A 27,829-nucleotide genomic window follows, 5' to 3' on the forward strand; every position below is an offset into this window, starting at 1 on the left:
TGTTCATTGCTTCATTTGTCGCGTACGTTCCCGTTTGAATACCTCTCTCTCTCTCTCTCCTCGGCACACAGCACACGCACGGCGCAAGACACGCGTGTAGGCACAGGAGCCGGGTCTCTCGCGCGCCCACAGTCCGTGGGCAGGGCGCGCGCAGGGAGAAAGCCGCGACCCCGGCAGCAGCCGTGCGGCCGCCTGGCTGAAGTGTCTCAGCCTCCTCGCCTCCTTCACCACGTTGCGCGTCGCCACGGCTGTACTCGGCGGAGATGAGACCGCAGCGCGATATTGTAAGACAGAGCAGGGGTACCGCCGAGACCGCTCCGGCTCTGTGACCCGTCCCGCTCGGGGCTGTTTGACATCTCGTTGTGAGGATGACAGTCGTGTCAATGTCGTGGCTCACGCTGCAGTGGGTCCCCAGTCTGAACTGAGCGCTGTTAGTAACTGGAGAACAGTTGTTGCAACTGAATGTCGGTGGCTCATTGATTAAGAGGGTCTCATCCAGCTGCTTCCCAGAACTAGTCAGGGGCTTCAGCAACACAACCGGACAGCGCGCTTCACACCCCCACTAATCTTTGTGTACAGTATCTGGGGTGCCTGCAGTGCGCACAGCGTCCTACTGGCCGGCTCAGCTCCGGACTGCCGGCCCTGCCTGACTCCTGTTATACGCCAGCCTTTGCTGGCTTCCCCACCCAAGCAGCCCCCCAAATGAGGGAGCTGGCTGGGACCCTAAACCTCACGACATTTCTGTGAATGAAACGCGGGAGAGACCGAGAGGAGTGAGAGGCTGGGGAGGACTGAGCCTCCGTCACGGGCTCCTGTCTGGGAGTTCCAGGCAGAATCAGCTGTGTCATCATCACACCGGCTATATTGGTCGTCTTTCTTCGCTTGTTTGATTCGCCTGAGCTTGTGCAGGAGCTCGGCCCCCCCAGATCATGCCCTGCACGCCATGAAGGGATTGTCAGGAAGTGAGGTTCCATACCTCCACAGCAGAGGGCTTGTAATCCCAACCCTAACCTCCATACCAGAGGGCATGTAATCCCAGCCCTAACCCCTAACCCTGTCCCATAACCTCCATCCCTAGCCACTAATCGTTAACCCTAACCCCAACTCAAACCCCTAAAGCCTCAGTCTAACCTTAACCCTTATCTCAAACCCCTTACCCTTTACCCATAACCCTAACCCTAACCCATTCCCTGTGTGCTCCTTTTTCTGATATTTTTTTTATTAGCTGTCTGCAATATGTAAGGTCCAGGTCCGATAAACCCTTAAACGTCTATATTCATTCTGCATCTGAACAGCTTCTGCAATTGCGTTGCTCATACAGCAGTAGAAGTATCAGTGGGGAGGCTGGGGTCACCACTTAACAGACCAGTGTCGCTCTCATTCCCACAGACCCTAAAACACGACTTCTTTAGTGGCCAGTGACTAAGAAATACACACAATTCTTGTAGTGGATACAAGTCAATTAGAGTGCTCCAAGCAATCATTTATGTATAAGAAGTTGAAATGTCTTGACCATGTGGTTAGGACTTGTTCATTTGTGTGTGTAAGCACTTGGAAGGAAGGAGCATGAGGGGGCATTGCTTTCTTAACTCTGTTGAAGCCAGATATTCCTCAGCAGGGATGTCTTTACTTTCCCTGATTTGTCCAGTGCAATCTAAGAGCCAGCTGTAACAGGAGGTGACTGAGCTGCAGTGAAGGACTGACTGTGTGCTGGCTGGGGTGAGTCAGCGTGCAAGTGCATGACTCAGCACTGTTTCCAAGTGGCTTGGTGTGGGTCAGTGAGAGTCAGTGATCACAAATTCTTTTTCCTGGCTTGGCATTTAATCAAGTCACAAACAAACGGCTTTTAATTTTTTTTCTCTCCTGCCTTTCTCGTTTGTACAGGACTTTGAGATGCATGCTGGCTGTGAAATGATTTCTTTAGACGTCACGTTTGCAGCTTAGTTGTGCTTGCAGTGGCTGAGAAGCATGCATTACTCAGTGCAGTGTGTCTCTCTGTTAGAAAACTACGTGCAACAGGGAGGAGCAGAGTTTGAGCAAAGGGTTCTGGGTCCAAATCCTGAGTATTTTCTATAAGGAGTTACAGTAAATACCCTGTCGTGTAAATGAGAGCTCTCAATTAATATACCTGGTAAAGTAAAGAAATTAAAGATTGTTATCAATGTATTAAATAACTATTATTTTTTTAATTGGAGAGAAAAAAATCCTAAATCCAATTGCCCTGATGCAGCCAGTTTCCCCCAGTTTCACATGTGCAGCTGCTGACTGGGCTGACGGAGGACCCAGCTCCCACACACATGCTTTTAAAGTCACCCTCCCTCTCTGCCCAGCATCAGCACCAAACAACAGGTGGACCAAAACATCCCGCTAATCCCGTTTGCTCTCTGATGACTCACGTTACAATTCAACACATACTGAACAGATAAGTCAGCTGCTCCGTCCTTCTTTTACACATTTATGTAGTGATAACTGGCATCTATTTTCAATTAAAAGTTCTTTTAATTAAATTATCAAGGCACTGCCAGGTTAATGGACTGCCTGGAACTTTTGCGTTCGATGCCTCGTTAAGAAAGCTGTGGGGGCTGCATATAAATTAGCACTTCAAAACGGGTTTTCTTAAAATGTGTCTGGTATTATTGTATCTGAGAAGATAAACATCATTTCCACTTACTTTTAAGCACTTTCCACTCCTGGCAGGGATGGTACTGAGCAAGAGACTTGGATTCGAGCGCAGTTTGTGATGCATTTCATTTGACACCTTTTCTAAGAATTCCACCAGAACAATGCTGCAGTAACTCTCAATCCATTTAGGTAATACTGTGTACGCACGAATTCTTACGATTGTTATTATTTAAATACTCTTCTCCAGTAACAAAAATCACACGACGCCTTTCCTTCTTAAATGATGAGCAAAGCAAACATGCCATTGCAATGTGAACTGGCCTGCGCATTGCCAATTAGTGGAGCAAAGCAGCAGTTTAAAAGGAGGAGATTGAGGCATGCTTGTTGTATCAGTAATACTGTATCAGCATGATCAGGTATCACCCCTGCCCGCATAACGCCCTCTGGTGGCAGGAGGACATACTGCAGCCTGCAGGCAGGAGGGCCCCTGCATTCTGTCTCCACTCAGTCCGAAGCAAGACACTCTTTGCATCCGCATGGCTTTTGTTCCTCTATTTTTCGTTTTTTTTTTGGTCAGGTGAGCCTACCTCTAACACAGTATTTTGAAACAACATCCAGAGGAAATAGTGATTGAAAACCAAATCGACTGTCACAGCCAACGAAGGCGGGGCATTGGATATGGGAAAAAAACACACCCAAGAGGGGAGGGCTGGCAGTTGTCTTCTTCAGCCTTGCGGCAGTTACTCTGGAGCGCCTGCGGTGTCCCCGAACACTGAACTCTTCAGTCGGACAGGTTGTGGGGTGAGGGAGAGGGGTGTGTGGCAATTTGAGGCGAACCTCTCTAGTTATCTCGCAGCTGTCCTGAGACAGGGCATTCCAGCCTGCCCAGCCCCTCCAACTCCCCAATCAACATGTGGACCCCTGCCCCAGTGGCAGTTGCTGCATTGTCTCTGTGCCAGTTTGGCACTGACCGACCCCAGGCCCAGTGTCTGTGGTCGACAGTGCGCACACACACGCGTGCGCACGCGCGCACACACAGCCCCCCGCACAGCTTCAGAGTCACACTCGCACCTGTTGCTGAAAACCATTAAGCCAATCCCACCACCGACAAAAAAGTAAAAAAAAAATCCAGGACACTTCTTCCCGAGCTTCACTGAAGAGAAAATCACTGGAGCCAGATGCTTCACACAAACAAGCCTAAATCAGAAACACCCAGCTCCAGAGTTCCCGAAGATGTATCAAATGTTGTGCACATGCCATGTGTGCTGCAATACCCACTGACTAATAATCCTATTGGCTAAAGGCTACAAGGCATCCCTCTGCTCCCACACTGGGCAGAATAAATCCCACAATAAGTGACTCAGTAATTCACAGTAATAAGTGACCTGTAGCACTCAGACACAACAAAGTCATTAAGACTGGCTCCAGGATTATGCATTGTTTTTAATATTTAATGAAGACCACAGTCCGTGAAGTTTTGTCCCTCCAGTATTAATTTATTCTATTCTGCAAATGCACAGGATTTTACAGGATCTGCCAAAGACTTAAAAAGTCCTTTTTGATACATCAGTAATAGAAACACATGTTAAAGATCTAGAAAACACACTGCTCACCTACCAGTTCTGCTACAAACTCTACAGTGCTGGTAGCTCATGGTGTGATGGGTCATTACAGGATGCAGTTTTTACAGTTTACATGAAAGAGCAATTTGCAAGACATGGGGCGCAAGGTCTCTTTTGGCTAGGTAGTGAAATCAGCCAGGGCATATTTAACCTGATGCACTATCTGGTCTTACCCCCAGGGACACAAAGCCTTACCAGAACTCCAGTGTGCTGCGTCAGAAACCAGTCCAGAAGTGGTGGAGTGCCCACGTCAAGGGGGAGACAGGTTTTGAGAAGTGAGTCGTGAGTGGAATGATTAACGTTCAGTTTTTTCAGCATCCGTGAACATTTAACACTCCTTTTCAGACAACAACTAAAATGTGCCCATCGCCCTATTACACAAGTGATGTCAGCAGTGGCAGGAGGAATGCGCTACATCAAACCCTCTTTGTAATTGTGGACACTCTCAACATCAGTACATCAGCTCTAGGGTTAACTGAGTGTTGTCCCTAGGGGCGCACTTGGAATAGTACACACTAACGTGACAGCTCTGACGGGGAGCTCCTGCACTCCTCTTTACACAGTTCCTCCTACGCAACCCAAAGACATTAACATTTGGCAAGACATCTCCTCTGAGGACACACAGCCTTATCATATCACCCTTACTATTACTATTAACATCACTGATGTTGTCTGTACATGTATGACATAAATTAGCACATTCAATAATGTTAGTTCTGCAAATATATGTTATCACTCTAACAGATCTAAATAATGGAGCTGTTCCCCAGTTGAATCAAAATATCTGACCTAAGGAGTCACTTCAAAAGAGGCGGGTAACAGACACAAAACAGCCTTTGTACACGACAGATTCAGTCACTTTCATTCCTTCCTGTGAGTGTGAGTGGTTTGGCTGTAGTAAAAAAACAACAACAACAACAACAACAACTGTACAAGCAGCTCTTTTCGTACCAGTCTGGATGAATCCTATCACACAGATCAGAGTTCTTGCATGCAGCTTTCACCACATGGAGAGCCCTCTTTCTCCCAGCATCCCTAGGTGTGCTGTGATGTCACTGGAGCAGGGAGCTCGTGGGATTGGAAAAGAGCTTCCCATGGGATTGTGCACCCCAGAGTCCGAGTGAGAACCACTGCTCTTGTCCTGGAAACAACAAGGCAGTGGAGTTGTGGACAGGAACTCTAAATCTTCCTGTGTTCATTCATTGTCAGACAGGAGAGGAGAAGCTACCTTTGGCACACAGAGAGAAGACACCAAAGCTAACAGCACGCGCGGACCTATTTACAAGCTATGAGGATTCCTGCCTGGGCCCATTGTGGGCAGTTCTGGGCAGTACCGGGAAGTACTGGATGGTGTGGCCCCGCGGAGAGGGCCCAAGTGTCTGAGACAGAGGGATCGAGCTGGTCAGTGAGGCCCCAGGAAGCTGAGTGCCAGCGATACTGCCACTGCAGCGGCGCCGGCTGCCCCCGGGTCTCCAGCGGCGGACCCCGACGCAGGTCCCTCCCCGTGCCCATCGGTCGCCATCCAGGGGGTCAGCAGCTGCTGGTGCAAGGTGAGGTCATCCATGGCCAGGTCGTCTGCCAGCTCTGCCCGGGAAGAGGGGAGGAGAGAGAGGTCAGGGTCAGCGCGGCCCAGTGGCTTGTGCGTTCTCCCGAGCGTCTGACTGCAGGCGTGTCACGACACAGCCTGACATGGGCCCCCCCTTTCCAAATAAGAGGTAACCGCGGGGCAAACCGGGGGCTGTTCTGCAAAAAGGCCGAGGAGTGGAAGAAAGCACCCCCCAAAAAAATCTTGGTTCTATCCACGATCAACAGAGAATACTTTTTTGGGGGAATAAAGAAAGTTTTTTTTTCTTGCGGGAACTGTTCCCAAGTGTTTGACATGATCCTAAGGCAAATATTTGGAATTTTTCTGACCCGGGGGCGTGTCCACAAGGGGTTTTGTGTGAGTGACCCTGCTGACACCCCACTCCTGGGTGACGTTAGCCAGGCTGATCCTCACCCCTCAGCTCCTGGCCCCCACCTCAGCCTAAAACACCCGCCCCCCGGGCCCCTGCGACCTCACAGGTAAGGGCCTGGCCTCTTTCAGGCTCTGAAAAGATCAAACACCAGTCTGAAAACTCCTGGATATACTTCTCCCTTCTCCCTGTTGATATTTTCATTTTTTTAGAACGTTGCTATTAGATTCTTTCTCTCACCCTCACTCCTGACTCCTATTCCATTCTTTCCCTCTCAGCTGTGTTTGATATTAGACACATTCCCAGGCTTCTGTAGGAGTAAAGCCCTGCTTTGTATTTTTAACTGCTTTTCATTCACAGAGCATTGCCAGGCCCCACTCTTACCAAAGGGCCTCACCTTCCCTCTTGTGTTGTCTGCTGCAGCTCCTTTAAACCGAATATTTAATATTTTATAACCGAATATGTAAACTAAATATTTATCTCTACTCTAAATATAACCCACCTCTTACAAAAATCAACACAATAAGATAAAAACAACACCTGCTTAGTCCAAGGCAGAGTCATGTTAAGGCAGAGCCTGACCTGGCCGACAGTGGGCACAATCTGATGGTCCTGCACTTACTCCTGCATAGACACCAGCTAACCTGGGCCAACATCGAACCCAGGACCTGTAAGGCAGCAATGCAAACCGCCTTACCCACATGTGGATTTTGAAACTGAGGCGCTTCACCAAATGGCAAACTCCATTTTTATTTTATGGTCCAGCCACCGGACTGCAGGTAAATTAATAAAGCACAAGGTGTTTTAGGGGTTTGCATGTGCACTGATAAAGTGGACACTGTGGTTGTATACCCTGATCACTTCAGCCCACCCAGGTGCAGTCATCGTTAGCACACCTGACGGCTGGTCATCCCAGTGGAGATCTTGTACTCTCAGGACAACAAGAGCTGAGAACGATATGGGAGCAGCGGACAGGGGGCTCGTCAGGATGCAGGAAAGCTCAACAATCAAGAAAACGTGCAGCATTCTAGTACAGTGTGAAATGGGACAACCAGATGGAGGCCGTAGGCCTTAAGGTCTTTTTAAAATAAACACTTCACCAAATGTGCAATTTTTTTTTCTGGTGAGCTGCAGTTCTTGTTAACATTTTTACCTTCAGAAATTTGAATGATAAAAATAAGAATTTTGCAGTTTTGCAAGAGAGCCAGCCCCCTTGTGCCTTCTCTCGGAGCACAGAGTGGCCAGGAGGGCAGAGTCCTCTGTCCTGTATCTCAGCAGCCTCACGTGTGCAGATAAGGGCCCTATTAAAGTGGCCAGTGGTAGATTTCCTGCAGCAGGTGCCCCTTCTAATTTCTTTGCAGGGCTTCTGTCTCCACGTATGTAGATTTAATACAAAGGGGAAGTATCTGGAGAGAGGAACGTGCGTCTGAAAAGTGCCCTCTATCCAATACACCCTGGAAGACAGGAGGGGGTTCAAGCTGCCCACGCAGAGTTATGAGAAATACAATACATATTCATAATAAAAACCAATACTGAAGCATGCCAGCTACGCAGGGGTATGAAATCATCTCCTGCTGGGACAGATGGTCAGCATCACAACGTCTTTTTATTAAAGTTCAGACATTGAAGATTTCCCCGCCAGCCAGGAGGAAGACATTTTTCACATATTTTCTCCGGCGGAATGAGACATAAACAGAGATACCGACACTGGCAAGACATTCCATCTATCTCTTTCATTTTGTTATTGTCCCTTTTTTCTGTTTTGAAAAAGGTTCGCCGTGGTACACTGACACAGACCTGCAGTTTCTCTTTACCCCCAGCTGTGCTTTCCCAAGTGGCTCAGATGTGTCGCTCGTCACCGACAGCCCGTCTCAAAGGGACAGAGCGTGTACCTGGTGAAAAATTAACTCATCACTGCATCCAGTCCCCGCGTGGCGCAGAATGATCGCTCACTGGCACTGTGTAATTATTAAAGTACTGTATCTTTCTTCCTGTCCTTGTCAGTGTGAAGAAAACTGCCCCCCCGGGACTCCCCCACCCCCAGTCCCCCCAGAGCTCCCACCACTTCCCCGAGTGACGGATACATCGCGGAGAGCACCAGAGAGCCAGCCGCTGGCACTGTGTCCTCTGAGAGTGCTGCCATCGCAGACAAGTAGACACATTTCGGTGAGTAGGTGTACTCTGTCCCTCTGGTGATTCTGACGCTCATTCTGGGTTTTGAAACCAAGGACAGCGTGCAGGGAAAAAAAGAGGCTAAATAGGCAAGCGGATCAATTACTGGTCAGCAGACACAGGGTAATTCCAGGACCAGGGCTGAGGATCACTGGACTAAACTGAATCAGCTCACAGTGAAGCCCAGGCCTTTCCTTCGAGCAAACTATGAAAATGGGAACAAAAGAGCAGAATAAATATATTTAGGTGACCAGAAAATTCATTCTCCTTCATTCGCAGGAGGGCAGCCAGTAAACCCTGTCCCAGCCCACACGCACAGGCTGTCCACTGACCCGATGCTGGGATGCTCAAAGACCACGGACAGCAGAGCTTCCCCAACACACACACGCAGAGCCCAAGAGCCTGAACCCTGCACGAGCTCATCGGCTGTCCCACCTGTGCCCGTGTCACTGAGTGTTGTGTGTGCTGTTCTGGGGTCAGTGAACCCCCTCTGCCCCTGTGGACAGTTCATCAGATACTGTAGGCCTCTCTCTGTCGGGCTGTGGCCACACATGGCAATCCCCACCGAGTTCAGTTATTGCAAAGTAACAAGGCCCTGACCCACTGTGTGAAATGATGACACAGCACATGATCCTGCAGTTTTAAAAAAAACTCATTAGAAAAGAAAACCAGGACGTTTTCCGTTACAGATCATGAATAAGCCGAGAAAATTTGTGGTTTTTTTTTCCTTTCAGGCACACACACACACACCTTGATACTATCTGACATGGTACATACATTCAGCAAACACACAAGAAATGTCAGATAAGGCTGAAGAATGCAAGTACCAAGCACCGATCACACACACTGAGCGATGGGAACACAGCTCTGGGGGGTTGTTCAGAAGATATCTTATCCAAGAACAAACCTCTCTCTCTCAACTCTGGGTCATGTTATTTTTCTTTGAATGACCTCAAAGGTCATTCAGGGGTTAGAAAGCCGGCAGAGTTCCACTGCCTTTTAATTCATCACTCATTGCACTTATATCCCAGAGGACCCTGAAGCTCTTTCTATACAGTATAGGAAGGGACCCATTTCCTCCAGCACTGCAGCGGAGCCCCCACCTGGGGGGACACAGTGGACATTGTGCCCCAGCAGCCCCAGTGCACAGCATTCCTTCGCCAGTTAAGTTAAAGGTGGGGGAGGCGGTGGCTTTATCTTGAATTAAACTTTAGGGAGGCCAGTGTTTACAAGACAGGAGTGCAAACACCTGCATCTCCTGCAACTACTTGGGACAAAGTGAATCCAGCCTTCTTATGTTTTTTTTTTCACAAAAAAGCATGTGTGAACAGGGAAAAAAAACAAACATGTAGATGGAAAGGCAACTAAAAATAAACTTGGGGCAGTCACAACCTGCGTCAGTGCGTCAGTGCAGTCGGCAGCCAAATCAGAAATGAAAAAGACGTTTAACAACGGATACATTATTCATCAATCAAGCTGCAGCCTTTAAAAGTTATAGCAGCCCTGTTATTCAAGGCAACTTATATACAGACTTATTTATACATCTGAGTATTTGACCATCACAATTCAAAAGGCTTCACCTGCGTTTTGGACCCACAGTCTTCTTATAACAAGTCCAGACCCCTGACCACTGCTCCACTTTGTTTACCCAGCCACCACTGCTGGGGAAAGGTACGAGTAATTCATTGCAGTTACGAGTTCCATCCGTCCCTCCACTTTCTAACCATCCATCCGTTTCTAATCCAGGGAATTAGACAGGAGCCTATCCCGGCAAGGAACAGGTGAAGGCAGGCTACACTCTGGACAGGACGCCAGCCCGTCGCAGGGGAGACACTGACACAGACACAAACGCACCCTCTCAATTACAAATTAGTTGTGTAAAATGTATTTGATCAATTAATGATAAGTTTGTAATAATTACTAATAAGGGAAATAGCTTTTAAGGGCACTTTACGTAGTGACAATAAACACTATATCGCTGTAACTAATGAATGTTTAAAATTTAAAAAGTTTAAAAAGCAATCTGTTACACAAAGTAACTTGGACCTGTAATAGATTACATTTATAAGTAACTTTCCTCCACAGTACCCCCTCCCCCACCCCCCCCTTGGGGTCCACATGACTGGGTCTCAGACTCTGGTGGTGCCTCTCTGGCTCATTTCAAGCTCAAAGGCCAGACGTCTTTAAAGCAGAATAACGAGGTAAATAAACAAACCCGAAAGGCAGAACTCTTTTCAAGATTTCTTTCCCATTACAGCAGAGCTTGAACTCCGGCCAGAAGATAATTAAACTTTTATATCCCATAACGATGCTCGTACTGAAATTCTTTCCATACTGCAAGGATTATCTGTCATCGTGGCAGCTCTGCTCTGTACTGCTACATTAATTAAATGCAAGGTGTAACATGATACCGTATATATATATTATCTGTGTGCACACATATATATAAACAGTACCATGTAATCCTTTCCCAAGGCAGGCTGTAATTAGCTGGAGATCACGTGGTTATCAGAAGCCCTCATGAATCAGAAACTGCTAAAAAGCAAGAGTTTACCACTTTAGCTGTGAACTGTGTCAGAGCTCTGGTCTGTGGGTAATTTGTAGTAATTTGGGGGGGGGTATACTGACCCCCCCTCCCCCTCTTTACGGAGACTTTGTAATGCAGCTCCCAGCTGCCGTGTCAGGAAGGAGAGGAGCTGTGTTTTGTCGTTCTGCGCCAGATACTCTCTCTTTCGCACTCGTCCTCTGCGGGCAGCCGGGAGACAGACGGATGGAGAGAGAGAGAGTGGGGGACTGCAGACAAACAGATACAGGTGCTCCAGGGAGGTTCTCCTGGAATGGGCTTTGATCTGCTGTGATTTACGGTCCTGACTCAGCGCCGTGGCACACTCTGAAACCGATTCGCCAGGGAGGGGGAGCAGGGCTGGGGGTCGCGTACAGAGGCGGCAGAGGTACCCCCTCAACTTGGCGCATTTACCAGTTGAAAAGAAGGACAAGCTCACTGCTGGAATAACGCAAGTCAGGCGTGCCTGTTACCTGTATTAAAATGTGCAGCACAGTTGCAATGGCAAGAGCTTACAGCCCCAGAGAAAAGCACTACAGCTTTTCCTGTGAAACATATCCTCTGTCATATATTTAGTTTAATGAACAGTTATCAGAGGAGTCACTGGCGCAAGAACAGACATCCCCAGCTGGAGCTCAGTTAATTTAGTTCAAACCGTCTTTCACTCGGTTGAATCAGTGTTCAATAAAGCTGGGAAACATATAACAACTAACAGATAAATAAGTGCAGCTCAGTTAACAAACAGTGAAGTGCGAATTCACATGAATAGTGCCAACGGTTTTGTATGTTACTGTAGGAATATCCGATAATAAGAGAGCCTGTAGCTGACGGGAGGCTCTTTGGTTCACCTGACTTGGGAACAGCATGTTAACTCACAGTTTTGGGAGAGAGTGGGTTTTTTTATGATAGCCCAATGTCATAATGGGCCCCTAAACCTTTGGGGGCAAACAATTCCTGAGGGAAGCAGGTCCATCTGTGAGGCCACAGCTCCAGTGAGTTTATAGGATTCTTCGCTGTGTGTACAGATCATGTTACCGCGGGGGGTCAAAGGTGAAAGGTCAGCCCATTACTCAGGCGGTCTGAGGCAGGTCCATTCTTTCCAGTTGAGATAATAAAAGAGTAAACGGATTGTCTACTCTGAGACAACACAGCACACACTCACCCACTCAAATCCTCTTCTCTCTCGCAGTCGCTCATGGCTCTTCCTTCCTTTCAGCTGGAAGAATGGCCAGACAGCAGTTTATGGATTTAAGTAGATGTTTGGGTGTTTAGTGGTGCTCCAGAGGTCAGGAAATGCTCCCTACCAGTCTGAGAACTGTCTGCGCATCTGGCGGCATGTGGCTCCCAGCTGATGCCTCTCATAACACACAAACAGACATGCAGTGTTCCACTGACACACACACACACACACCTCATGATCCGCTGTCTTCACAGGCCAGTCCTCCAGTATCATTACATTGTGACTGGACAAAAATCAGAATACTCTGATATTTTTGGAGAATTCCCTTAATTCCAAGTATTGTGCACGATTCCCTGCTCTCCCTGCTCGTTGCAGTTCAACTCTCATAAAAGGCTTCTTCCACCTTAGGAAATGTTAGGGTGCTCAATCTCTCTTCCGGATAACCCCCTTCTCCAATCAATGCACTGAGGCAGAAACCTAGGATTTTCACCCTGCTGTCGCCCTGGATACCCTTTCCAGAAATAAATAGAAGGTCAGAAATAAGTTCTGCTAACACAGGAGAGTGACCCAGGGGTTCCCAGGTGGATCAGCGCTTCCCAGACTGGTTTTGGTGAAACCACTACCCCCTCTTTCACTTCTTTAACCTGTCCTGTGGTCTCCCCGGGGGATTTCAAAGTGTAAGATGATACGAGTCTTCAGAAGTTTCCCCTGAATCCCCCCACCCCGCTGTCCAATCACAAAAGAGTTTTTCAATGAATGGGAATACGTCTCCAGGTTTTGGGAAGTCTGTCATGCTTTTCTGTCTGCCTCTGACCTTACAGCAGTTGGAAAAACAGTAGGAAATAAGTAATTTGAAGGTAAATTACTACATATATGAATAATTAATTTAATAATTACACAAGCAATAATAATAATAAAGCCATAGCTTCAAATCACTGCAAGGTTTTTACCCTGGTTCATATACGCAACAGCTTTCCAAGTCTCATTCATGTTTGTGTGCACGTGTGTGTGTGATTGTGTGTAAAAGTGTGTGTGTGAGATTGTGTGCATATGTGCCGACAGGCAATGTGAGGATACAAGATATGTAGATACAAGTCTTAAAAACTGACAATGTCATGGGCAGAAGTTTTGTTTATAAATTAAATTTTACATTTTGAAAATGAAATGCCGCTAAGAAACTACTTGTTTTACTGTAGGTCTGTTTTCACTCTGTGTGGAGTTACATTTTGGTGGAGTATATACATTATTATATTATATTATTTAAATAAGAATAGGATGAGAGTCGACAAGAAGGAGACATGAGACGTGTGAGTGCAGGATTATGGGTGTTAGAGAACAGGCAGCAGTTCCATACAGGACTGCCTGGACAAGTGGCGCTTATGTGTGGCTTAAAAAGTTTATCCAAGTGGACATTTAAGAACCTGCACAGAAAACTGATAATATTTCATATTTCCCACATTGGTGCACATATTTATGCACATTGAGTATATCAACAACTGTAGAACTCAATTTGCTGTGAGTTGCACTTGACCTGACAGAACAGATCTAGCCGTCGAAAAGAACATCCATCTTATTCACAAAGCCCCTGAAATAGTATCATTTAAATCATCTTGGAAATTTTAAAATGAATATATTTAATAAATATTAAAGCAAGAGAAAAGTGTCCTGCATAGTACAGACGTGCTCCTGAAAAAGCACCACAGTTGTAGTCCAGTCACATTCCACGTGCTTCGAAAAGAGGGTTCAAAAGATGCAAAGTATTCTCATTAAAATGAGTGCCAATATTGACATTTTACGATAATCTAAATTGCATTTCATTGAAAGATCACAAAAATGTCTCCACGGCCCTCTTCGCTACTTTTAAAAATACCGCAGAAGTGCAGGGGGAGGTTTTGGGCCGTGCTGCACGCGGCTGCATGAATGTCACCGACAACAGCTCCAGGCCGAGCTCAGGCGATGAATACAAACAAGTTTATTGGGCTAATTTGGTTCTGCAGAGCTGAACTCCCATTCAGAGGACATGGCCTGGGCGGCCAGGCAGGGTGCTGCGAGCGTGCGAGAGAGCGTGTCCGTGTTGGCGGGAGCCGGCCTCCCACAGGGGCTGCTGGGAATTCGTCACTCCAGGGCCAACACAAACCCGGCTGCCCCTGGGACAAAGCCGGGAGCAGCTTTGACCTGAAAGCAGATTAGCGTAGCCGTAGCTTCCCCCGCGTCTGGTAGACGGCTATTCTAAAACTGGAATAACTTTGGCAAGAAGGCAGAAAAGGGGGGAGAGAGAGAGAAAGGGGGGAGACAATAGGGTCTGTGGGTGAGAGAGAAAGCACGGCAAAGCGAGATCAGGGCGGTGGAGCCGACTGAAAGAGAGAAAGAGAGAGAGACAATGTGACGAAGAGGAGGGAAAGATGGAGGAGGGAAGGGATGCACCCCAAGCTGCCTGCCTTCTCACCCAGCTCTGGAGCTCTTTCGGCCTGTTAGGCCCAGCCTGGGCAATGCTAACTGGACACTCGGCATCTATCTGCCCCCCTGCACTACCCTCCCTCAGCTTGCAGCTCTTCTCCCCACTGTCCTCCTGCCTCTCCAGACATCAGCCCTCAGGGGATACAGCCAGCGAAGGTTTATTAGGGCGGGGTCAGATGTGTGGCGGATGAGCTTGAGTACGCACAGCTCCCCAGTACACCTCCCACTCGTTTGCAAAACACACAGGGCTTAGGCTGCCACTTCACAGCTCAGCAGGGATCCAAATGCCCCGAGATTAAAACCCAAACCACAACAAAAACAACATATAATATATAATCATGTACTAGTAGTCCTGAAATTAAGATGTTAAGCTTGACAAATCTGCATGATCTGCAGGGCATGATGTCATTCAGGTGTGATGTCAGAGCATGATGTCAGTCAGGTGTGATGTCAGAGCATGATGTCAGCACTTAAGGTTAATGAGCAAACTTCACATAGATGCATTATTTTTTATTGTATATTTTTATTTTAACAAAAATATTGTTACATATTTCTGCATTATTTTGTTTTTGCAACTCGCTGTATTTTGTAGACTACATAGAATAAAAACATCTGGCAATGTTAGAAGGCTGGGCTGCTAATGCCTGCCTGTGCTGTCTGTGTGTGGGACTGGCTCACAGTGGGAGGGGTATCTCTCTGGGCGACCGTGTTTGTGTTAATTGGCCATTTTCCTTCACAGGCTGCTCTCAGTTATATCTGGTCAGAAGCCCATATTCCAGCAGCACTCATCAATGGCCGCTCTGTGTAACAAATATGAGTCAACACCTATTAATTAGCAGCACGATGGCAGAAAAAAATGCTGCTTTCTGTCTGAAGTGGACTGGTCCTCTGACACAGCTCACAAACCATGTCTATCAAAGCTCATGGATAATTCGATTTCATTGTATATTTATAGACACAGAAAAGTACTGAAGCTTTAAAATTTGTGTGCAGATCACCGTTAAACCTTCTTTCTCAGCATTAGGAGAGTGGAACACAACAGCACACAGGAACAGAGTCAGGAAAGACCCTTCAAGCAAAAGTTATGCTTCCACCATCTCTATGAATCTGCAGAAAGCAAAACAGCAAAGACTGGGATAATTCCACAGCCGTTGTTTGTTTCCAACAGTAAATTAAGAGGAGGTGTGGTTTTAAAGGCCAGGCTGGGAGAAGAGGTGGTGAAATAAGGTTCAGAATAGTGGGGAGAGCGCAGAGTATGGAGTTCTGGTGCAGAACGGTGGAGGCTGGAGGGCTCTGATCTCTACTGCCCCCAGGATGGAGACTCCCCAGCAGTGATATAATCTCAAAGTCAGTAAGTATAAAATCAATAAAAAGCAGACACTACATAGCCGCGCAGCAGGGCCCTACAGCTAACTAACATAAAGAATCATCCATCCCTCCTTTTTCTAACCAGCTCTTCCAATTCAGGGAGCCTATCTCAGTCAGCAACGGGTGCAAGGCAGGGTATGCCCTGGACGAGACACCAGTCAATGGCATGGCTCTCACGGACACAGGCACACACGCACTCACACCAGGGCCATTTGTCCCAGTATGTCTTTGGACCCTGGGAGGAAACTCACACAGACACAGGGAAAACATACAAACTCCACACAGATAGCAATCCAGGAATCGAAGCTAGGGCCCCAGAGCTGCTCATGCTCATCACTGGGCCGCCATGCTGCCCTCCATAGAAGATCACTAGGAAAAGTTCACAGACACCAATTAACCTAGCCAGCACGTCTCTGGAACGTTGGAGGAAACTGGGACAACAGAACAAAATCCATACAGACCCTGGGAGAGCATGACCGCTCAATAACAGATGCACCCCAGTCCACAACCGAGCTGGGAGGCCATGCCTTACATGAAACCATGTCACTCTTACTCCACAGTCTTAAATTGAATTATTTTAATGTGTTTGATACGATTCCCCCACTATGCTGCGGCATGGCTGTAACAGGCATTTCATTCTTAGAACTGAGGAATAAAATAATCCATTTCACAGACCACAGGCTTTAGAAAGTAGGCTCAGGATAAACTGGCTATAAAGCCGGGTCTGTTCTCTTTGCCCCCTTGTTTAAATACCAGGGCATTACAGCACTGCCTATGCTGGCCGGTTCAAATTGTTCTCATATTTATTTAACATTTCAATAAATTACAGCAAGAAAACCCACCAGCACCAAACTGTTTTCCTTGCAGAGTGCACTTGTCATTACACCTTCAGGAGTTAATAATTGCTCTGTGCTGGAGCTGCAAGAAGCTGACCTCTCAAGATATTTCGGGTATGTTTCCTCCAATTCCCTGCTAAAACACACGCCCACGGTCTGTTGACACAGATGTTGGCATGTTTCATTATTTTTCTGCGGGGCGTAGGGGGGTGTTTGGACTGGATTTGAGAAGCGGTGTGCATTACCAAAATGGTTGTTTATAGTGCTGCAGAAATGACGGAACACTGTGGTTGGACCAATCCCTGTTATTTTTAGCAGGTTTTCCGGAGACGTTTACTCGGATTATTTACAGATGAACGAGACGCTGTTTTTTGCTTGTCAAACATCTGCTCTTGCATACCCCCATGATGACCGTGCAAGACAACAACCAGACATTATCTTCATATGTCTAAAGCCTCTCCCCCTGTTGTCACCCCCACCAGGCCCTTTGAGAAAAGCTGTACCTCTTCTGATTTAACACTTTCAGAATCGGGCTGCGTGGTGGCTCAGTGCTCAGCTTTGCTGCCTCTTGATGGAGTTTGTATGTTTTTCCCGTGTTCGTGTGGGTTTTCTTCAGGTGCTCCGATATCTTCCCACAGACCAAAGACACACTGGTAAGCCAATGGGCTTCTGGGAAAACTGGCCCTGGTGTGGGTGTGTTTGTGTCTGTGTGAGCCCTGCGATGGACTGGCGTCTCACCCAGGGTGTATCCTGCCGTGCATCTGTTGCATGTTGGAATAGGCTCTGGCTTCCCAACGATCCTGAATTGGTAAGAGCGATCAGAAAATGAGTGGATAATCAGACTCACTTGATCCGGCCCAGTACAGGTTTTCGTAAAGATGCAATCGACCTAATTATCCCCAAATTAAACAGTTCCTTTAACAGAACGTTAAGCCCTTTAAACCCGGGAATATATATGGTTGTGTTTCAGTGTTTCCTATTTTATATTTGTAGCTTATATTTTTTCTACCTTCATGCTACTCTCTGCACTTGTCTACCTTAATTACTATCTTCCAGGTATCTGGCCAGAACTGGAATTTTAGCAAAATCTTTTTGAGTTTATAGCTACTGCCACATCTGCAGTGATCTGTGAACTTGATTAGTGTACTAACTATACCAGAATCTAGGTCACTGATGGAAATCAGGAAAAGCAGTGGTCCTAATTGCATTAACCCAATTGGAGCACTTACTCCTTGTATCTAACATGTGATTCCCTTTTGTATAAAGGATCTTTATATAGGAATGTTAGCACAGTAAAAGAGATATAACAGAAAAAAAGCACGTAATGTTAAGTAACGATGAATCGCCTAAGTGTACTGGTCAAAACAGTCCCTGTAAGTGCAGTGCATGTGGTTGGAACAACTGTGTCCCTTTGAGCTCCCAATGCACACTGCAGCAAAGGACAGGTCAGCAGTACCCATGGGCCCCTCAGAGACCCAGGGAGGGACAATACAGCACCACTCTCATCTTACACTAGGGGGGCTCTTTGATTAGCACAAACACCACTGTTTCTAAACTCTAAACCTACCTCTAAACTTTCCACTTGTCCCAATATGTCCAGAAAAGCCGTGTCTAAACATTTCCTCATCATAGTGATAAAAACAAACATATAACTTAGATTGCAGACAGTCAGCCAGCATGGAGCTAATGACGGTTCACAGTTGAAGAATCTCAGTCATATTACACTTCAATGAAATTTTGAAAATAAAAAAGATGTTTCGAGAAAAAAGACGTGAGAGAAAAAAAACGCTGTGAATTTACAGTGAAGCAAAAGGCTGAAAGAGACGGTTTATTTTATTGCATGGCGTGCCGTATTGGTCTGGCAAAAAGAAACGTGTGTGTTAGGCCAGTAAGGAAAATCTCCTTGGCCCAGTGAAAACAGATGATGTCGGGCCCATGTGGACCCTGTGCTTGCTCATTATCTGTGATGTTAGAAAAAAAAATCAAACATAATTATTGACGTCTGTGAAGTGTGCAAAATGTCTCTTGAAATTTGCCTGGCCCAAGTACAAGGTTAGCCTTCCTGTTCTCAATAAAAACAGAATGGAGCATTACTTTTATTGTTCTGCACGTCTGAAATTTGACAATGTGGTAGTCCGGGTTACCATTTAATAGAGGAACCTTCAGTGCAACACTCGACAGAGACCTGGGCTCCCTGTGAGAGGGTCTGCAAGGCGAGCAGCTCGTTATCAAAGTTACGAGGCAGAAAGGAGCACTACCCTGAGGTCACAAAGTGATAAAAGCCTGAGAACTCACACAACAAAACCGGGGTCTGTCTTTCTAACCTTCAGGTTCAGAGGTCAAGCCTGCAACTCATTACCTACTGAGATTAAGAATGCGGCCGGTCTGTTAAGAGCTCATTATTCTTAAACGCACCTTTCTCTTGCTGTTAATTCTTTCTTCATCAGGAGATTTTACAATAACCGGTTAATTGTACTGTTGTCTTTAAAGTGTCTGGTACAACTACCATCTATCTCACAGTGCAACTCAATTCCTCACCACTGAACCCCCACCTTCACGAGCTCCTTATTTTAGGTGGAAAACCTATTCGTGATGGACATACAGTATGTGTAAGCCCCAGCTGTCCAAGAGGTTTTAAGAAGATGGATCATTTATTTAAGGGGTTTGCTCAGATAATATTTCAGAATTCACAAAACCGCGCATAAGTCTTCTAGGAAAACAGCAGCATAGGACATAAGGCTGCTGTAGAGGAGTGTGAGTGGAAAAAAACATCGTTCCACATGTCCTGATCTTCACTCAGGTCCCTCACAATAACCTCTCAATATCTGCAAGTGCATTTCTGCCATTTCTGCTGTTCTGAACCACGTCACCTTTCACACTGCACGTTTCAGATTACAGGCACAAATCCAATCTGCTTGTTTGTTTCAATCTGATTGTTCCAATCCGATTGTGCTCCTAAAACGCTCAAGTGCGGTGCCGTCTTGGGGCTCCCCAATGTCCCTGTGGCGGTCCCAGTGGCATAAGCACTGGCTCGGGACTCTGGAGTGCAGAGCACAGTTATTAGGGTGAGCGCGGCGACTTTTGACTGCAAGGAGGCAGCTGGGCAGACCGGGATCCGTCCCCTCTCATTCCATCAGAAAAACAAAGCAAGGCCTTCCTCTCATTTTCTTGTAAATCCTGGTTTAGAGAGGAGACCTGACTGAATCTGGACACCTAGCAACGCTTTCTGTAGCCACTGACGCATCGCAAACAACTACTAAGAAAAACAAACAAAAGGAAAAGGCCAAAAACTTTTTTTTGAAGTGTTTGAATTTAAGTCCTTGTTGGTCTCTATGGTCTCCCTGTCATCAGACCTGCGTGTAATCCCTCCATTGTGCACTAAACCAGGGCACACAATGGCCTGCACCCTACCCTCTCTGCTTTGTCCAGCCCCTAGGAAACAGCACCTGTGCTAGCTCTCTTCATCAGGTGCTGCTTTACATCCGCATTCAGAGAGCTTTATTGGCACGAACTATGAGTTACAGTGTAGGGACTGAGTGTCTGATGGACAGACAGCCACCGCCCAGTCCTCCTGCTCCCTCAGAGAATTCTGGTCCTTCAGCGGAGGGGGAGGGAGCAGCATCGATAGGCAGGGAACAGGTAGTATTTAGATGCTATAATGTATATCACTGAGCCTTTAATCTCTTCTTTATCCAAGCTGTTTGCAAAGACACAGCAAATATACTTAATTCTTTTAATTAAACTTAATAAAGAAAAACACATTTGCCCTCAAAATATTGGTTGCCCAGGCAAAGCGTGTAGGGCTGCTGTAGGAGGACTGAAGGGCACAGTGCATGAAACCTTAAGGGCGTCTCTGATCCCTATTCGGGCCCACGGAGAAGGACAGCAGTATTCGGCTGGCGACAGCAGGTGTTGGCTCCTGCGGCAGTGTGAACGGAGAGCGTGTCCGTGTGCTCAGAAGCCCTGTCTTTCAGTACAGGCCCTGTTTCAGCCTTTGAAGGTGTAGACAGACAGACATCGGAATCCCTGTCCTGGCATAGCTGACATGGCTAGAATTGTTTGCAAACATTTTTTTGGATTGGAAATTCTGTAGCTGGGATCCTAGGATCTTGGATCCTTGGACACGTGATAAAACGAGCAGCGGACCACAAATCGTGAAATCCAGACTTCTGGCTCCAGAAAATTTTCGCTGCATTGTCTTATCTTAACGTGTTCTCAAATTCTCACTGAGTAAAAAAAACCCAACTCTGCTAAAGATCTAGATGATATAATGCAGAATGAAAGAACATAGATCTGTTTGTTTAAAGATCTCATACTGCAAGTCTTTTTTTTCTCCTACACCACTGCCTTCACACAAGCACACAAAAAGACGATTATGTTTTCAAATACCTTTGTGTGCGGTGAGCCTGTTGTAACTATTGTAAGACTCGTATCTCCCACACCTGCCAGAATCAGAATAACTCTCAATCCCACTGGGGGAGGGGGCATGAAACTCAATAGAGCTGCAGCCCAGTATGTGATCTCCTGTCACAGCCTGAAGAACAGAGGAACAGAGTCTTGCAAACAATAACATTATATTCTTGTTCTGAATGTTTGTACTGTTTACTAATGGTTTCGGCTTGAGCAAGACTGAAGCTCATCAGTCCTGCAAGCTAAGCTTTTTGAATTTGGATATGGTTCCTGATGGGGCGGCATGGTAGTGCAGTGGTTTGCAGTGCTTGGAGTTCAATTCCGGACCTGGGGTGCTGTCTGTTCGGAGCTTGCATGTTTTCCCCGTGTTCATATGAGTTTCCTTTGGGTCCTCTGGTTTCCTCCTACAATCTAAGGACATGCTGGCGGGTTACTAAACTTCTGGGAAAATTGGCCCTGGTGTAAGTGTGTGTGTGTGTTTGCGTCTGTCTGCCCTGCGGTGGACTGGCCAGTCCAGGGTGTGTCCTGCCTTGTGCCTGTAGCTTGCTGGGATAGGCTCCAGCTCCCCTGCGACCCTATACGAAAGACATCTTTTTGGCTTTTGACATCAGTTGGCTGAAGCACCCAGCTCTGATGCTGTAGGGATGCATGGTCAGTGTTTGAATGTCACAGATTTGCGGTTTGTACCTTCTGCACACACACGTCCGTCTGGCAGCTCTTCCCTGGCCCAGAGGAAAGGTGATAGTGGGGGGATGTTCGCTTCTTATTCCCAAACACCTTCTTTGTCTGAGACTACCGGGCGAAACCAGGCATTTCGTGTATCAGGCTGCTAATTAACTCAGCACACACACACAGTCCACAGCAAACAGCATCCATGTTTACTTTAATGGGATAAGGAAGAGTAGGGCTGTGCAAAGGTGTTTCTTTCTCACCCCCTTCCCCCCCCAAAAAAAAGGATACATGCAGTCCTGCAAACCTTTCAAAGGCCTTTCAAAGTAATGCTCTGACACACAATCAAATACCTAGTCTTCCTTAGGACAAATCACACAGCATCCACCTGTAGCCTTTGGAGCACACGCATGCTGTAGTCTTTACCACTGGGGTAGAACTGTTCATCACAAAGGATCTTAAAGCCGTTCATACACAGCACAGCGCACACCTGGGTGACAAGCTCCAGCCATTCTGCACCCCCAGCCCCACGACACAGCAGCCCAGGGGGAGGTAAGACACCACCTGAAACAAGGCGAACCAGAGCGACAGTCTAGATACTATGAGTTCACCCCTACTCTGCACTCAGTGCCACGGGACTTTAATGAGCAGGCAGTCAGGACCCCAGTTTACCTTCATGTCTGAAAGACAGGGCGTAAACACCATGGGAGCGCCGACACGGGCGTAAGCCTTTCGGGACTCTGCTGAGACCGCGTGACGAACGGGTCAAAGGAACGCATGAAACGGCAGACCCGGTCGAAAAGCTAGCCGTTTGCTCATCTTCGTGCAACAGTGAAGAAAACCGCTCAGTGCAAGGTCATGAGAGGAAGGCAGGGGCGAGGGATTTGCTTCTGGGTTGGGCCCATCGTTCTCAAATAGAAAATCCGAAAAACCCAGCGAGGGGACCGCCAGCGTGGGCTGCTGGCTGGCGTGCAGGCGGGCCCGGGGGGGGGGAGAGTCTGAGGAATGAGGGTATTTTGATGAGGAGTGGTGCCGGCTCTCTGCGTGACAGGGTGGCGTGCCGGCACTGTTTATCTCAGACGCTAGCAGATGTGTTCGGACGCCGGATTCCTCTGCTGGAGAAAGACACCCCGCCGCCCGCGAAAATATTACAGCCACCCCGTATCAGAGCAACAATAACAACACAGCAGCACCTCGTGTGTTTGCTCAGCTGCATAAGCTTTGTTTCTTAATATTAAAACAGCAACCGCTCCCCCCCCACCCCTTTTCATTCTTTTCGCCCTTTTTGTTTTGTTTCATTTTCTGTGAAGAACTAAAGCACTGCCTATTCAGGCTCCGCTTGCTCACAGATGGGAGGAGGAGAGAATTCGAAGCCCTAAAAGTTGAGAAGGTGAGCATAGGGTCAATGCTCCTCTTTAACTGAGTACTCCAGCACAGCACCACACAGCACAGCCCAGCACCGCACAGTACCACACAGCCCAGCACCACACAGCACAGCATAGCACTGCACAGCACCACACAGCACAGGAAAGCAAAGCACAGCACCACAGGGCACAGAACAGCACAGTATAGCACCGCACCGCATAACACAGCACAGCATAGCAATGCGTAGCACAACACTGCAACACACAGCTCAGCACTGCACCACACCGCATAGCACTACACCTCAATGCATAACACAGCTCAGCACCACACTGCATAGCATAGCACAGCTCAGCACAGCACAGCACTGCAACTCAAAGCTCAGCACAGGACCACACTGCATAGCACTACACCACAATGCATAACACAGCACAGCACTGCACCGCATAGCATAGCACAGCACAGCTCAGCACTACAAGCACAGAGAGGCCACGTTCTCTCCTGTAATTAATCCAGAGGCGATGCAGTTTGCACACTTGCAACCTTCTGAGCTACAGGCGTTGAAAATTCAATTCAGAATGAGTGCACAATTAGCAATTAAAAAAAACATACCAAAGTAACAGAAGCATGATATTGCCCTCCCCTAGGGCAAAAATCTTTTGGGTGTTGTTCTGTTCTGTCAAGGGTTTTAATTATGGAACTGTACTGTTTGCTTATTTGGATTAACCTTGCATTGATGAAATAACAGCGCTACATGTATGAAGCACCGAACAGATGGGGTGAAGTGGCAGCTCAGCTCACAGCGTTTTGCGAGTCTTCGTCTGCCTGTGATGGAAGGCTCATTAAAACCCAGCTGCACTGCGGCCCTCCAGGCGGACCAGAGTTTTAAACATGAACGGCTCCGGCTCACCTGTGACACTTGCACCCGGGCCGCGGGGGGTCTCACCTGCGAAGATGCGCAGCCTCCTGTGGTGGGGGGGCAGCCCCAGCCCCGAGCCGCTGCACTCGTCCTCGTCGTCGCAGTCGCCACTCTCCAGGACCTCCTCCTCCTGCTCCACGCTGCCCCCACCCGATCGGGTCTTGAACCTGCGCCGGGGGGCCGACACCAGTCTCAGGAGCTGGAGCAGAAAGAGAGCCGGACACACGCGCACCAGTGGGCGTGAAGTAACATGCAGCACAAAGGCCTCATTCAAGCACACTGGGAAGAGTTCTGGTCACTGTGTTGCAGGAAACATATTGCTGCTCTGGAATTATTCCAGAAAGGAGCAACCAGAGACATTCCTGGACTTAAGGGAATGTCCTTCACTGACAGGCTGAACAAGGTTGGACCCGAATCAAGCATTCAAAATCCTCACCGGTTTTGAATAAAGCTCCAAATAAATACAGGCCCCGACACAGACGGCCCAGCAGATTTTCTTCCAAATGAGCAGTGAAACACGACCCAGAGGACACATGCAGAAACTATGTGGAAATGCACTTAAACCAGAGAGCAGAAATCATTTATTGACCCGAAGGGTGGTGAGAACGTGAAACAAGCTGCCCACCCGTGTTGTTGAAGCCAGAACCCTGGCTTCTCTCAAGACGTGGCTGGATGGGATCCTGGGATCAATTATCTAGTAACTACCAAGCAAACTGCATGGCCTCCTGTTTGTACCCTTTCCTACATTCTTAAAAGTCAAGGGTGTTCATCTGTACTTCCCTTCCTGAATCCAGTGAAACCTAATTCCTGGCACTTTGGAACCATTCTGACAACAAGAATTCACACTCACAAAGAATTCCAGCTTAGGGGCGCCAGCTCTATACTTTTGGGGGCAGGAGACAGTCTAGTGACAGTGAGTCTACTGACAGCCATGCTGTGGCAATGTAATCGCTCAGTTTCAAGGGCTGAAGTCCAGCAGTGGTCTTCCCTGCAACCATTCCTCATGCCTCTAGTGTCACTTTTGCCATCCTGTGACAGCTTTCACACACACAGCCAAAACAAAAGGCTAAATGCTAGAGCAGCTTCTCACTTGGTGAGCTTCACACATTCCCTTAGTAGTGCTCTGCTTGCCCATGTGGTAAAACATTCTGGCGACACACAGGGCGCACGCTTCCGCAATCAAAGGCATCCTATTTTTAACACGAAAGAGAGTGAGAGCAGAGCTGCATAAGAAGAGGTCACTTTCTCGTGATACGGAATCGTTATTTAAGGAAAAAATGAAAGTGCCTGAGTGAGGCCTAACTGAAGCTGGTCAGCACACACACATACAGAACTACACACGTGGAGAGCGAGGGCACAAAGATTGTATTACAGGCGACTTGATTATGATGTGTGTGTCTCTCTCAGAAGGCATTTACCCTCTCTGATGCAAGTGCTAATCCCTCCGTGTTGTTCCCATGGAGTCCCCCCTGGGTTTCGGAGCGAGGTCCTGTTCTTAATGGCACGCTGCTTGCTGCGATACAGTGAGTCAGTTCATCCTGAAGACGGGGCAGCCAATTTAAAGAGCAGCCCGACGGCGAATAAACAAGTCCCAGGGGGCTTCTGACAGGGCGCTCTCAGCGCCCAGCCTGAGCCAGCAGGGCCTAGCCCCTCCGGCAGACAGCATCGCCCGACAGCACACGCAAAGCTTTGTGGCATCAATCGAGATACTCACCCAAAGTTATAAAATATCGGGCCTGGATTTGGTGCCCTTCATTAGGGTGGGAGCCAGCTTTCTTGATATATTGCCTTTTCTGAAAGGGGTGTGTGTGCCTTGAAAGTAAACATTGCGGCCATATTTATAGCTTATGGGAAATCAGGCTTCGGTCACCCAGTGTGCCAATCTCTGAATCTGATGTGGCTGTGATACAAGGGCAGTGAAACACTTTTGAGTTTGCCACATACAGAAGTGAAAAAATACCCAATAGCAGCAGTTTTGGTGCCTGAGAGAAAATGAGGTGTGTCCAGACATGTTGTCCTCAGCAGCTATGAAGTGCAGTTAAACACTGACTCATAAACTTTAGGCAATACATTAAACAAAGCTGCAATCTTGTGCCAGTGCCCTTGTTAAATATAAATATTTATGCTTTTTTGTAAAGTCATCTCCCGACAGACCTGCAACAGCCTTCTTGTCTGGATGGCGGTGTGACTCTGTGTGTTTTGAGAACAATGCACTGTGAAACAGCCAGCCACCTTTCTCCCAGAAAGTCTGGGCATAACACTGTTGAGGGTTTATTTGAAGCACTACAAGAAAAAGGATTGGATGGATCCTACAATAACACAAAAATGCAGAGCAGAGACACAAAAAATCACACGAAAATCATCTTAATCCTAGGAAATTAAACTGCTGCTTCTGTTCCTTGTCAAAAAGCAGATTCTCTGTGTCTCTGGCATGGGGAACCAGAAGCTTTATGACCAAAAGAAATGAACATGGCGGATATCAGCAAACGTGCGCTCCCTCTGGACAGACCTGGGACCTTTCTCGCCCCGCTCAGCAGTCCAACAAGATCCTACGTCACACCTGCTGCTCAGCACATTCACAGGGTAATGCAGACAAGAGACAGGAGATAGCCTGGGAAGGGTTCTACAGAATATAGGATTCAACAGAACTTGGAGGCGGCCAGACAGAATTCTGCAGCTCTCTGCACGGAGATGAGAGCTCTGACATGCCCTTGGGTTGTATTAAGCACCAGGGGACCCCAAATGAGGTCCGACAAAAGAAGAGTGCTGGTCTCCAGTGAGGTCCTCCACACCTACGGCAGTACCATGCCAGGAAAGAGGATTCAGGCAGCCATCTGACAAGGCGCCCTGCCCATCAGAGCTTTCGGCAGGGGGTCTGAGATCACGAAGGAGTGTGAGCATGTGTCGTGACATCGCATCTCCATCATGACACACAGCAGGGAGGGGAAGGAGAGGTGCAGTGATAAATAACGTGCCCTCTGAGCCTGCTAATGATCTGTTTGGAGAGCCATGCCTGAAACTGGGCTTTTACCGTCATTTATGGGCATTTTTGATGTAATATTTTTAGGATTCTTTTCCACTAGTCTTATATATACAGTACACTGTATGGCGTTCCTTTCTAATTAAACGGTTAAAGCTTTCACCTGCTGCAAATAAAATAAAATAAAATAAAAAGAGCCTCTCACGTCTCTTCCTAATCTCTGAACCCAGTACAAAAGCACGGCATGTGTTACGATCCAGGCGGCACCTGAATGAAATGCAGAAAAGGGCTGACAATCTCGCGCTCAGGGTGACGGCCCTCCACTACATCGGCTCCTGATCCCGGAGCAGCAGCTGCACGGGGGTCTACACGAAGAGCCCCTGTGGGCCTGTTGCACCGCTGCGTGTCGGAAAGGGGGATACGTTCTTATTTTTAGCGCTGTTCAACAATATTATTTTTTCTGCTGGGGCCGCGCTGCGGAGCTTTTGAAATGCGGGCGTGCGAGAGGTTCACTGTCAGGCGTGAATGAGAGGGCTCTGTCAGCCCGTGTTGTTAAGCCCCCTCCCCTCTCTGCTCCAAGCGCCGAAGCAGCTCTTGCCCCTGCCGAGTGAAAGGCAGGCGGAGAGGCCGGATCGCCCCCGAGAACAAGCACGACCTTGTTGTTGCCTTGCTGCGATCCCGAGGTTTGCTTTTAAAAAAACGCTGGCAAAGTGG

The 27,829-nt window shown here is 47.6% G+C and overlaps 1 protein-coding gene across 1 annotated transcript in view; it reads right to left on the reverse strand.

Annotated features, from left to right (window-relative positions):
• Positions 1-4,110: 4,110 nt before the first annotated feature.
• The window catches only part of gpc3 (glypican 3), a 113,434-nt gene continuing 89,715 nt past the window's right edge, over positions 4,111-27,829 (reverse strand). The window contains exons 7-8 of the mRNA XM_088925087.1: positions 24,163-24,334; positions 4,111-5,828 (exon numbers count right to left, since the gene is read on the reverse strand). Of these exons, the coding sequence (XP_088781213.1) occupies positions 5,647-5,828; positions 24,163-24,334 (354 nt within the window). The 3' untranslated portion in view covers positions 4,111-5,646. The remainder of the gene's footprint in view (positions 5,829-24,162; positions 24,335-27,829) is intronic.

Source organism: Atractosteus spatula, chromosome 9 (genome assembly GCF_055471065.1).
Source record: "Atractosteus spatula isolate fAtrSpa1 chromosome 9, fAtrSpa1.hap1, whole genome shotgun sequence".
Classification (NCBI taxonomy): Eukaryota; Metazoa; Chordata; class Actinopteri; order Semionotiformes; family Lepisosteidae; genus Atractosteus; species Atractosteus spatula.